Source organism: Carassius auratus, chromosome 42 (assembly GCF_003368295.1).
Source record: "Carassius auratus strain Wakin chromosome 42, ASM336829v1, whole genome shotgun sequence".
Lineage (NCBI taxonomy): Eukaryota > Metazoa > Chordata > Actinopteri > Cypriniformes > Cyprinidae > Carassius > Carassius auratus.
The window spans coordinates 8,863,690-8,876,798 of record NC_039284.1 but is presented as its reverse complement, the minus strand read 5'-3'; the positions used below and the strand labels follow the sequence as shown (position 1 = coordinate 8,876,798).

At 39.7% G+C, this 13,109-nt stretch overlaps 1 protein-coding gene across 2 annotated transcripts in view; it reads left to right on the top strand.

Moving 5' to 3' along the window:
* Positions 1-13,109, top strand: part of LOC113060557 (probable JmjC domain-containing histone demethylation protein 2C) — a 47,048-nt gene that overhangs the window by 13,063 nt on the left and 20,876 nt on the right. The window contains exon 3 of one of the 2 annotated variants that reach the window (XM_026229563.1): positions 7,722-7,835. The exons of the other annotated variant lie outside the window; for it this stretch is intronic. Within the exon in view, the coding sequence (XP_026085348.1) occupies positions 7,722-7,835 (114 nt within the window). The remainder of the gene's footprint in view (positions 1-7,721; positions 7,836-13,109) is intronic. 2 annotated transcript variants of the gene reach the window in all.

Below are 13,109 nucleotides of genomic sequence, written 5' to 3'. Positions count from 1 at the left end.
TACAGGCTTTTTTATTGTGAAAACAGAAAGACCTGTGTTTTTTAATGAATATGAAATGAGGGGATTCTAGGAAACGGGAGGTGAAAGAGAATCTGAAGTCAAAATTTTGTTTTGTTTTTTACCCAAAAATCATGTCAAGTGGATTTCAACATTGATTTAAAAGGTTTTAAAGAAGCCACATTTTTGTTATTTAATACTCAAGGTCCATTTAAAATGTTAGTTGAGATTTCTTCTGCCACAATGTTGACCCTTTTTGTTTTACTGTTAAACAGCTGATACTAATGTACCTTTAAAACATTTATATGAAAATGACTCATGATGTCATGATAAAGCCTAACCTTTACTAAACACACATTGCATTGTTGCTATTAGGGTATCATAAACTACATTACATTGTGATTGTTCCAGTTGCACCTTATTTAGAGGAACCTCGTCTTCATTAATTGAACTATATAGGTAATACTGTGCATGAACATGTAAATTAATACAAATATAGAAGTATAACGTTTTGAAGTGCAATATTTAGAATCTCAATAATAAAAAAAAAAAATTAAGCAGCACAACTGATTTCAACATTGATAATAATAAAACATGTGTTTTATCATATTATAAGGATTCCTGAAGGATTACATGACACTGAAGACTGGAGTAATGATGCTGATAATTCAGCTTTGCCATCACAGGAATGAAATACAAATATTTCACAGTATTCCCATTTTTTTCTGTTTGTATGAGTAAATAAATGCAGCCTTGAAGTTGATGACTATAAAATGTTCTCTAATCCTGTTTTCAGTAATATTATTATAGATCACTAATGCAGTCTGCTGTGTGTCTGCATACATGGCATCTGATTTACTAATAATTCATGATTTGCTGTGTGATTTACGTGAATGTGTGACATGACATCAGTTGTGCTTTATTTCTGAAGGGACATTGCACAACAGTGCCATCGCTTCAGAGAGAGAGAGAGAGAGGCAGACACACTTTATTTCATTTGTCTTTTAATTTTTCCTTCTCTACCTTCCCAGAGACCAGCAGAGCACCGAACAGAGAGAGCCGTCTCCCGCTACACTTCATCAGTCTGAATATAGTTCAAATAGAGAGTTAGGATTGTGTGTGTGTGTGTGTGTGTGTGTGTGTACGCAGCTGTAGAGTTGTTTCGAGTTACCTTGGCATCTGCTCTCAATGTCATATTTATGTACCTGCTGCAGAGATTACATTACTCCATGACCTCTCAGAATAACGGGTCAACCGCACGCCTGTGTCCTAGGAGATTTATGTCCTCTGGGGGTTTGGGGTCTTTCTCTCTCATCAGTCTTGTTTTCCCTCTATATGACTGTTTCCGACTTTATTACATGCATATGCTCATAACACACAAAAATGGAAACGCATTCTGTGTTTTTAATGTAAAGTTTTCTGGGTTCAGATTTATTGGAGTAACTTTAGCTGTCTAATCAATTGAATTCATAAAACTTTAACAATTTGATAATTTATTAAAATTGTAAAAATAATAAAAATTGAATAAAGTCTGTGTTTTCAGATTTTAATACAAAATTATCAAAATCCATGGTTCTCAATTCATAAAACTTGCAATCAGATAAAAATGCATTTATGATGCACAGCAGAGATTCACTCCAGTAAACAAAACTGCGCTGCGCTTTGGCTGTAAAACTCAGACATCATATTTCTTTTTGCAGTTTAATAATCACAGACACCTGTCTGTGTCACAGTTTGAATTTGATTAAATACACGGTCCTACTTTTGATTTATTAATCCAAAATTTCACAGATTTCAATGGCCACATTTACCATTGGATTTTTATTTTTTTTAAATGGTCAAATTCCAATCATTTCAATAGAGGTCCGTGCTCCCATTGGAGTCCCCCATGCAAATTTCACTCAGCTTCACCATGCTGACCAATGGAAAGTGAATTCTGTCTGAGATTTACACTATTTACAGTATTAAATAAAAGGACCTGTTTTTGCCTACATATCGCTAACATGACTGTGCTTTTAAACCGTAAATCCTGCATTAATGACTCTTTCACAACTCTGTCTGCGATTTCCACATTGCAGGAATCATAGCGCCCTACATGTTGGTATCCCTTTCATCTCATGCTTGTTTGTCTCTGCGTTTGAACTCGTCTCACAAGGTGTATGTGTGAGATGGAAGACTCGGCAGGGCTCTATATTTAGCACGTGTGTGTGTGTGTGTGTGTGAGTGAGACCCCCGCCCCCTCGTCTGTTCTTGGCACTGTGCCTGTAACGGTCTAACCACATGTCGACATCTTCCACCAGACGCGCTCGCTCACTCTCTTTCACTTCTCTCACTCACTAATTCTCAATCTCGTGCACACACATTCGCCCACCACAGTGTTTACATGCATGTCTGTGCTCTCATGTGTGTAAGGCACACACACACACACACACACACACACACACACACACACATGCTCTCTCTCTTTCTCTCTGTCTGATGATTCTGCTGTCAGTAATGGCAGGCAGTTAAATAGATCCAGGTTAAGAGATTATAAGCCTGGGTGTGTGATGAGCTCCAGTCAGCGCCAGTGATGTAATCATTTAGGAAGAGACAGGACCACACACTCACACACACACACACACACACACACACACACACACACACACACACACACACACATTGATGTTTGTTTGTGTTGTGACTGCTCAGACAGGGGAAAGAGACACACATACACAGTGGTGCACACATGCTCATTTTTCCAAAATGTCATTTTAATGAATGACCGTGGATTCAGGAAAGCCACAGACGACACATTAAAGTTCCTCTCAAACCAAACTGAATTCACTTTGTTCCCAGGAATGAACCCGATTAAATTTGGATAAATCTGTGGATAAAATCTGATGTTTCCATATCTGTCCTTTATGAACGTCCTGTTGTGTCCTGCATCCGTTTGTGTGTGTGTGTGTGTGTGTGTGTGTGTGTGTGTGTGTGTGCGTGTTTTTACAAATGTCTGGTCACATCTTGTCTCTGTCAGTGAACTTCCTGCCCATACTTTGTTTTTGGGCATCACAGTTTCTTTTGAACATTAGATTTGTGTGTTCATATATTCAAATCAGTGTTTTTAGGCGACATGTGTTTGTTTGAACGTTGGATTTGTATTTCGTTATGTTTGATTGATTTGGTTTGTTGAGGCCTCTTAATTTGCTTACTCTTTTGATCATTAAATTGAAAGTGTCTTTCTCTGTCCCTCTTTCCTGTTTTGTCCCTGACACGAACAAAAACAGAAAACAAGAACACACACAGAGCAAGACGCCTGTCCAAGCTGCCATTAGCAGCATCAGTTAAGCTTGTAATTTGGTGCTTGTGGAGGTTATAGGCAATGTGTGTGTGTGTGTGTGTGTGTGTGTTTAACTGGTGTCTAGAGAGACAAATATAACCTAGATGATCCACTGCAGAGAGCCTGTGTGTGTGTGTGTGTGGTAGCAGAAGAGTTCTTACACTAAGTTCAGTTTACGACTGGCAAATTTGTTTTGGTGTGTATATTACCACAAGTCTGGTGTGTGTGTTAGTTTTGCTGGTGTGTGCGCAGCAGAGCAAAGGTCATGAATGATGTATGCTTGTATTTTCTGTTTGAAGATTTGTTTTTTATATGTACATATTTACTGCCGATCTGGTGTGTGTGTGTGTGTGTGTGTGTGTGTGTGTGTGCAGAGAGAGAGGGAGTCATTTCTGTGGAAGTGCATTCACTATTACTCACTCAGCTGGAAATAAATTTACCCGCCACACACGCACACACACGCGCACACACACACACACACACACACACACACACACACACACATTCTCTCTAACCCAGTTTCTCTGTAGCTCTCTCTTTCTCTCTGTCTCACACAAACACACACTGAGGTTCTGTCTGGCTGTTGGCTGCATGTCAGCCACTTGGAGAGCCAAAACAAAGAGGGTTCTTACTTCTTACACACACACACACACACACACACACAGAGACAGAGCAAGGAGAAAGAAAAAAGAACATCACCGTCAGTCTTTGTGCACTTAGGGAGATCTACAAGCTTTGTTCCCTCTCGATGTTTCCATGTGTGAGTATTTAAGTGTGATGATCAGCACTCATATCACACTACATTCCCAAGATGTCCAATTTTTGTTTCCTTGAATATTTTTGGTGGGCTTTATTTTCTTTAGGTAAGGAATTAAGCTTGTATGCTGTGACCGTAAGCATCAATAAAAATAATTCCCACACCTATACATAATTTCCCCACTGTGCTATTAATTACAGTCAGAGAGATGCAGGCGTTCATTTAGCGGCTGAACTCAAAGGGAGGTCATGTCGTGTGAAATATCAGATCACAGTCGTTCTTATCACAGTGCTGCAATATCAGCTTTAATTGTGCATTAAAGTGAGTTCAACAACCTTACAGAAGCTCAGTGAACCACACCAACACTACAAGACAGATCTATCATAGCTGTTTATATATATAAAACATTACATAAAATTAAAACATATAGCCGTTATATATTCGTGTGTGTGTGTGTAAATAAAATGGAAATAAGCTTCTGTTTAGCAGAAAGTACTGTTTGTAAAAATAAAGGTCTAAAACATGAATCAAATTTTCCCATTCTAAAAGAGTTTGGAGGGATTTTAACACTAAATCAGAGCAGTTTGAATGCAGGCAAGCACTAAAAAGAAAGTATTTGCTGAATCTCTTCATCAGAAATTCAGAGCAGAGGCAGTTCTTCATCCAGAACGAGCACCAAGAGGGGAAAAAACAGACACGAAAGGTCACGTTTACCCAACTCAGAAACACTTTCTGCCTCTCTGTGAAACACTTAGAAACCCTCGAGAACTAGTTCTACCCCAGAGGACAATATTGCTCACGGGTCGCTGTTTTATAGCTCAGGGATTCATTTAAATATCAAACTTTGTCTCGGATCGTTTTCTCAAAATGCTTTTGGTGAAATATAAAGTTAAGTGTGTAGCTCTATGATATTCAAGTGGCTAGCACAGATAATGTTCTTGGGAGGATTTGATGATAAATACTGAAAGTTGAAGTGTATAGCTTGTGACCACAGCATGAGACGTAGTTCTTCTGAAACTACCGAAGAGACGAGAGTTTCCTGGGTCAAATTTGGTTCTCCTTTTAATTAGGTTGTTTTCATGGAGAAATAATTGCTATATTTGTATATATAAGTGATTTTTCTTCCAGTTGAACACTAGTTTAGTACAGTAGAATGAAAATATGCATGTTATTTACAGAAGGGACAGGCTGAAAGTGATCCTGCATGGGTTAAAGAGCAGCTACAGAGGTGAGACGCGTGTCAGTGTGTCACAGCCCGAGGGTCAGCGATCAACACCGCTGTTATTCCCCCAGAGTCTCTCTCTGTGTGGACTGATATGACATGTACTGTCTATCTGTCTCTGTATTATCTGTTTATTCAATCAGCAGTGACTCCTGCTAGTGTCTGTGTGTATGTGTGTGCGCACTCTGACCTATTTTATTAAGTCTTCCTAAATGTGGCTTTGTGCTGTGCAGACGTTTCTTATTACATAGACACATCCTTCTTCACACTAAATATTAACATTCTCAAATACGAATATAGACCCTCACGCATTCCCCCACACACACACACACACACACCACTCTCTGTCCCTCAGAGCATGTGTAGAGACAGACTCAAGCAGCTTTAAAGGCTTAATGAAGTCTTAATGTACCACACACACACACACACACACACACACACACACTAAAACCATGGCAACACTGTGTGCTCTGCCAAGAGTGAGGGTGTATGGCCGTGCTTCAGCAGGTGTGTGACCTAGATTGTCTTTGTGAGAGAGAGAGAAATGAAAGGACAGAGGGAGAGGAGAAAGTGTGTGTGTGTGTGTGATCACTGTTAAAGATGCTTCCAGAGTTTGATCATGTGTTGAATGTGACTGTCATCACAAATGTCACCACAAGGGCCATAAAACATGAAATCACCTACATTGTGGGAACCAGTCAACGGTTCTCATGAGAAAAATAGCTTTTTAAAGCACTCATGGATGCCACAGAGTTACAAAAATTAAATAGTAGCCTAATTCTCTAAAACTCTGTTTCTGTTGTCCCAACTTTATAGCTCAAAATATTGACTTTCCTTGAAATTGTGACTATTTCTCTCAATTAAAAGGGTAGTTCATCCTAAAATGTCATCATTTACTCATTTTGTTACCGTCATGTCGTTCCCTTAAAATGGAAGTTAATGGTTACCAAAACTGTTCGGTTACCAGCTTTCTTTAAAATGTCTTTCTATATGTTCCACAGGAGAAAGAAAGTCATACTGGTTTGGAAAATCTTACATCATGACCAAACACTCATTTATATGTTTATTTTAAAGTGCAAAGTAAACACACAATGGTTCTGATGCCCATGCCTCGCTAATTAAAGGTTTGAAAGTGAGAGTTCACCCAAAAGTGTCAATTCTGTCATTAATTACTCACCCTCATGTTCTGAAGATGAGCGAGGGTCTTATGGGCTTGGAAACTACATGAAGATGAGTCATTAATGACAGAATTTACACTTTTGGGTGAACTCTCACTTTAATTTCTGTAAGAAGTATTTATTATTGTATTATTGTTAAGTGATGGATTTCTAACCAACCTCTTTTATAACTAGCCTATGACAACAGTCACAAAATGGTTAAATATCAACCTGGTCGATCACTATTACATCTGGATAGTATTTTATAATGTATTTGTTGCAGAATTGTATCTGTTAGTGTGTGCATGCATTAAATATGTTTTCTATGCCTAGATATATGTCATAGTGAAGTTGATGTGCTGTTTGTTTGTCCTTTCTCTCTGTCTGCCTCGCTGACAGAACAGAGTCTCAAACCACAGTGTGGTAAAGGTGTGTAAGTGTGTGTGGTGTGTGTGACAGTGTATGTGAGTGCGCGGCACACAGTAGAGTGTCTAAAAATAGCTTGCACGCGTTCTGTTTGTCCCCTTACCCTCCAGCTCTTGGTTTATGAGTCTCACACACACACATAGTCGAACTGGCACACACTACTTGTGAATAGCGGTTTTAGATGACTGATGTTTGGCTCCTCACAAGTCATCTCGTGCATCAGGACTCTGTAAAAGCACACACTTTTTGGGGACTTTCCATGGATTTCTGTAGTTTTTATAATGAGCTAATGATATTTTCTGTTCCTTTGACATAAGCCTAACCCCAAACTTTTTAGCATTTTCATTAAGACGTTATTTGTTATGTTTATTAAGTCATTTTCCACACTGGCTGGACATTTGGTCCCCACAATGTAGGCTAAACCTGCCCCCCATACACATGCACATCCCAAAACACTGTGGCCACATGTAGATTAGGTTTCACTTGAGGATACCTCAGAGACATGAACATTTTTATGTTGCATAACACACACACACACACACACACACACATGTGCACACACACAAAACAGACAGCCAGACATGGAAACTTTGATTGTGTTGGCCTAGTATTTATGTAAATAAAAACCATGCATAGAAAATATGACTTAATGAAATAACAAAATTCTCACAAGATATTTACACTGTCTCTCTCTCTTTCACACACTCCTTATCTAATAATAATGAAAATTCACTTATTTGATTATTTAAAAATAAATAAACCATGAGTTCAAGACTGTCTGGTCTTGAAAGGTTTGTGATAGCTCTGTGGATTTCTGAAGTGATGAGACTGTTTGTTTTGCAGAGATTCCGGCCTCTGATTGGTCAGTCATGCGTAGGAGGCTGGACGGTGGTGGAGTTCATCTCTGACAGACAGCTGGAGTTCTACACTGAACAGGAGGAGCTCCAGCCATTCGAGGTGTGTGCGCCAGTTATAATTCAGATTCGTCTGTGTGTGGGTGTTTTGTTGTTGCCTTTGTGTAACTATGTGTGATTGACATCCATTAAATAACAGTGTGATGAAATTATAGCCCACTGCATAGAAATGTAGAAAGTTTAGAAAGAAGTCTTCTTCTTAAGGTCTAGTCAATGCCTCTTTATGCTACTTGGATTCTGGGAGGTGAGCTGTTGATCTGCTTAGACATTGAGTGTTTTATGGCAGTCATAAAATATCAATATAAGAACCTTACATATAACGAATAAGAGTGACGATATGCTGATATATATATATATATATATATATATGATAGCATACAGCTATATTTTAATGTGTGAAATTATTCATTTAGCCTTTTCTCACCTTTTCAGTTTGTTAAAAAAATAATAAAAATAATTTTATTACTGACAAAACAACTGTTTTTAATACATTTCTATGCTCTCTCTCGCTTGCTCTAGGTTTGAAATTTTTGCTGAAGATGTGATTTGTGTGGTTGCTTTCTCAGACATCCTCATAAAAGTGTGGTGTTTGATGACATTTCCCAGTCATTACTGGTTTAATTAGTCTGTGTGTGTGAAGTGCCGGTTAGCATTTGTGAGAACGCCCTCAGGAATGCATGTCCCTGACAGTCTGTTTAATTGCAAATTACCATTTTCATCATATGGCAGTAAAAAAAATGTGATAAAACGTGTTGAATAATGAGATTTCCATTCACTAAACGGCTGAAAGTCATAGCTTTTACGGGGGAAACACATTTGGAAAATAGCATCATGATGTAAACACAGGAATATAGTTATATTAATATTTCTACAGTATGTAAACAACAAGCTCTAACGGAGCAGACAGCACAGTAGTGTATGTTAGTTTTAGAGCGTTTTCGAGCTTATTCTCACAGTGAATCTAGCAGTGTGTGAGTGTGTGTTGTTGTAAGGGGTGTAATTAGCCGAACACGCATGCCCCTCACTCTTTACATACTCCTGCAGGCTGTGTTTGTTATCATAATCACAGGCGCAATCATATAATTTAGTGCAGGAGAAGACAGTGTGACACACAGGACTGTTTATATTCACTGTGAGCTGTGGAGAAACACTCGCGCGCACACACACACACACCGCTGCATCATTTCATCACTCCCGGTGTCTGATGCCTGTGGATGGATGATAAAAGCGAGACCCCCTCTCTTTCATCTCTGTGTGTGTGTGTGTGTGTGTGTGTGGAGGCGGAACTGAGGCTGTGAGAAAGAAACACAAGGCAGAGGGAGGGAACACATTAGAGAGAGAGAGAGAGTCTGGATAAAGCACTGCACAAGACACTGATGTGTTCTGAACGCTGCAGTTCTGTCAATTCTGTGAGGATCAGCCTCTAAACACATAACCCTCCTCTACTCCCACATTCTATTCTATTCTACTCCGTTCTATTCCACTGGACTTCATTCCATTCTATTCAAGTCCACTCTAATTCTGTGCAACTGTAATTCACTACATTCTTTTTTTTATGTACGTACCTGTTTTCTGCTTTTTTCTATTTAATTCTATGCTACTCAGTTCTATTTTATTTGTATGTTGTTCTTGCCCATTTCTACACTCATCTGTGCTCATCTGTTCTTGTCCATTCTGTCTATTCAGCTCTACTCCAGTCTGTTCTATTTAATTATACTGTACTCCAACTGTACAGTGTGTAATATACTGATTATTCTATTCTGTGCTATTCTATTATATTTTAATCAACTCCACTTTGCCTAAACTTATTATATTCTACTGTACCACCCCCTTCAATTTAATAGATATGGCCAAATTGCCAAGTTTCTACTGTTCAGGGGTAGAATTTCCCAAAAGCATAGTTAGCAAACTAAGTTATCAACTTTGTTGGTTGCAATACAATTTCCCATGGCCAACCAACTAAGTTGCTAACAGGTGATCAACTATGCTTTTGGGAAACGCACCCCTGTTCGATGCTGCTGTAGTTCACTCTATTCTATTCTACTTAACTCAATTTATTCTGTTATTATTATGTCATTCTATTCTATTCCACTTTATCTATTCTGGTTTACCTCATTCTATTCTATTGTTATATTCTATTTATTCCAGAGTTCTACTGTTTTGTTCTGATCTAGTTGTGCTACACTCAACTCTGTCCCATTTTAATCTAATCTACTGTACTTGACTTTGCCCCCCCCCCCACACTTTTACTCTATTCTGCGATATTCAAACTGAACTGAAAAGAGCGACACACCACACACAATATGTAATGCCCCTGCTCCAGACCCCCCACACTTCATGGTCCTTTTTTACCTGCACATAGCACATACCGAACCGACCCAGGACCCTAAACGGTGAACCGTGAGCAATCTTAACCGTTATTGGATACCACTGTTGTATTCTGTTCTTTTTTTACAGTCTACTATTCTGTTCTGTTCCCTTTCTGTTTAACTTTACTCTTTGCTCTATTTACTATACTGTGTTTCTCTCCACCGCTCTGTTACCCACAGCTCTGAATGTTGAGCTCTGAGACGTGAGTGAATTACTGAGCAGCCTGAGAGAGAGAGAGAGAGAGATAAAGGTGGAGAGACAGTCTGAGAGAGATCTATCAGGGAAAATGGAGCATGGACAGAGCACTGTGTGTATTTATTGCTGTTTCCTTGACAACTCAAAGCTGTGTTTTTACTTAGCACATGTCAAGGGGCCAGTCTGAGGGTGTTTGTGCGTGTGAGAAAGTATGTGAGTGGACGAGTAATGAGATGTGTGTGTAGAGGGAAGGATTACGCACTGTTGACTTGTTGAGCTGAAATGGGAACAGTGCAGCTGTTTTAAGGAAGCTCCAAACATAGTGTTTTCCTGCGTGTGTGAGTGTGTGTGTGTATGTGTGTGTGTGTTCTTGTGTATGACAGAGATAGACTGAAGTAAGTGAGAGAAGGGGGAGAGGTTTACTGAAGGGAAAAGCAGACAGAGTGGTTTCCATTAGGCTCTGTGGAACACTTTCCCTTTTGAGGCAGTGGTGAGAAAGACACTCAGCTGTGAGTCAGCCACACACACACACACACACACACACACACACACACAGACAGACACAAGCACGCACAGACACGCACACACACACACACACACACAGACGCAGACAAACACACACACACACACACACACACAGACAGACACAAGCACGCACAGACACGCACACACACACACACACAGACGCAGACAAACACACACACACACACACAGACGCGCACACACACACACACAGACGTGCACACACACACACACACACACAGACAGACACACACAGACACAGACACGCACACACACACACACACACACACACACAGACAAACACACACACACACACACACACACAGACACACACACAGACGCGCACACACACACACACACACACAGACGCGCACACACACACACACACACACAGACAGACACACACAGACACAGACGCGCACACACAGACAAAGACACACACACACACACAGACGCACACACACACACACAGAGACACACAGACAGAGACACACCAGACACACACACACACACACACACACACACACATATTTAGATAAATCTTTCATTTATCTGTGTGTTTTTATCTACTCTTTCGCTTAAAATTTAATTTAACCTTCAAAAAATAGAGAGCTCATAAATTTGTGATGATGTTAGTAACAGAGAAAACAATCTAATAATAACAATAATCTAACTGAAACAATCTTTCTACATGAACCATTAACTGCATGACCAATATCAAACAGCCATTAGCTTTTATAGTGTGATGTATTATGTATTTATACATACACACACACACACACACAGCTATTGAAAACAAAAATATTATTATAAAATTTGCACTTATCATTCAAATAAATTCTGGATTATGATATCATGGACAGTGTGTTCATATGGTAATATGGACAACAACACAATCCTCTCATTCAATTTAAGCTAAAGCTTGTCATTTCTGTGCCACTGGTGTCAACAATTATGTTTGAAGAAATGACTTTCAAACCTGTCTGCTATATTGGTCGGAGAATCGGACAGTTTCACCCCAAACTCACGCCTCTGGTTGAGCTGCTGTGTCAGTGCAGCAGAGGAGGAAGTATTTAACAGGAACAAAATAGCAGTCTTTGCTGGCTTTCAATTGTGTTTGGTGAAAATCTGTGAGCTTTGTAGGGATCTATGTTCAGAGTTATATTTAGACAAGAGCGCCTCTCTCTATCTCTGCTCAAGCACTTGTCGTTCTTCTCTTACTGAAGGACAGATCTTCAGACTCCTGCATTGATTTTTATGAGCACTCTTTGTGTGTGTGTGTCAGTCTTCTATCCCTCCTCTCTCTCACTCGCTCTCCTCTGTTTGTCATTATCTCATCTACTTCATCACCCTCCCTCAGACTCTACACATCTCTCTCTCTCTCTCTCTCTCGCTCTTCTGTCCCTCTCAATCAAGCCTTTCTTTCTCTCCTCCTCTCTCAAACATCTCCATCTCTTTTCTTCTCTCTCTACTCTCAAATTTGAATTCAATGAAGCACTTTTCAGCATCATCTATTTCTAACCCTCTGTATCTCTCTCTGCGTGTGTGTGTGTGTGCGTGTGTTCGTGTGTGTGTGTGTGTGTGTGTGTGTGTGTTCTCGCCGGAGGAAGGAGCATGAGCTTGTTTGTTCTCTTCCTGATCTCTCCAGCTATGATCTTTCTCTGTACATATATAAACACAAGCTGCTACAAACATACAAGCTCATCTTTTGCACTAATCTGTCTGTCTGTTTCTCCCCCTTCTTCTCTCTCTCTCTCTCTGTCTCCTCATCTCTCTCTCTTCCTGATGCAATAGTTGGATCAGCCGATGTCTCTCTTGCACATGTTGCAGTGGTGATGCTTTGGCTGTGCACTAGACTGAGGTCATCTCACTCTTCGTGTGACGTCTGTCATGTCCCGTCCTTTCTGTCTCTCTCACACCAGCATGTGCCGTCTCTCTCATTCTGTAAAACATTGACATGTTACTAAACCGTGGTTGCCGACTGAAAGCAACCGTGCATCCATCAGTTCTGTTTGGTGCAGTTGGGTTTGTGCTTAATTTGGATTTTGTTGTGTCTACTGTAGGATAAACGAGTTGCTCCATTTGTAGCTCCATTAGATCGATCAACTTTGTGACATTTCATTTGTTTACAGGCTATCATGTACTACATAAATACAATATACACTGCATTTCTGAATATGCCATTAACTGCTTTCATGTCAAGAATTTCATTTCTGTAATGTGACTTAAC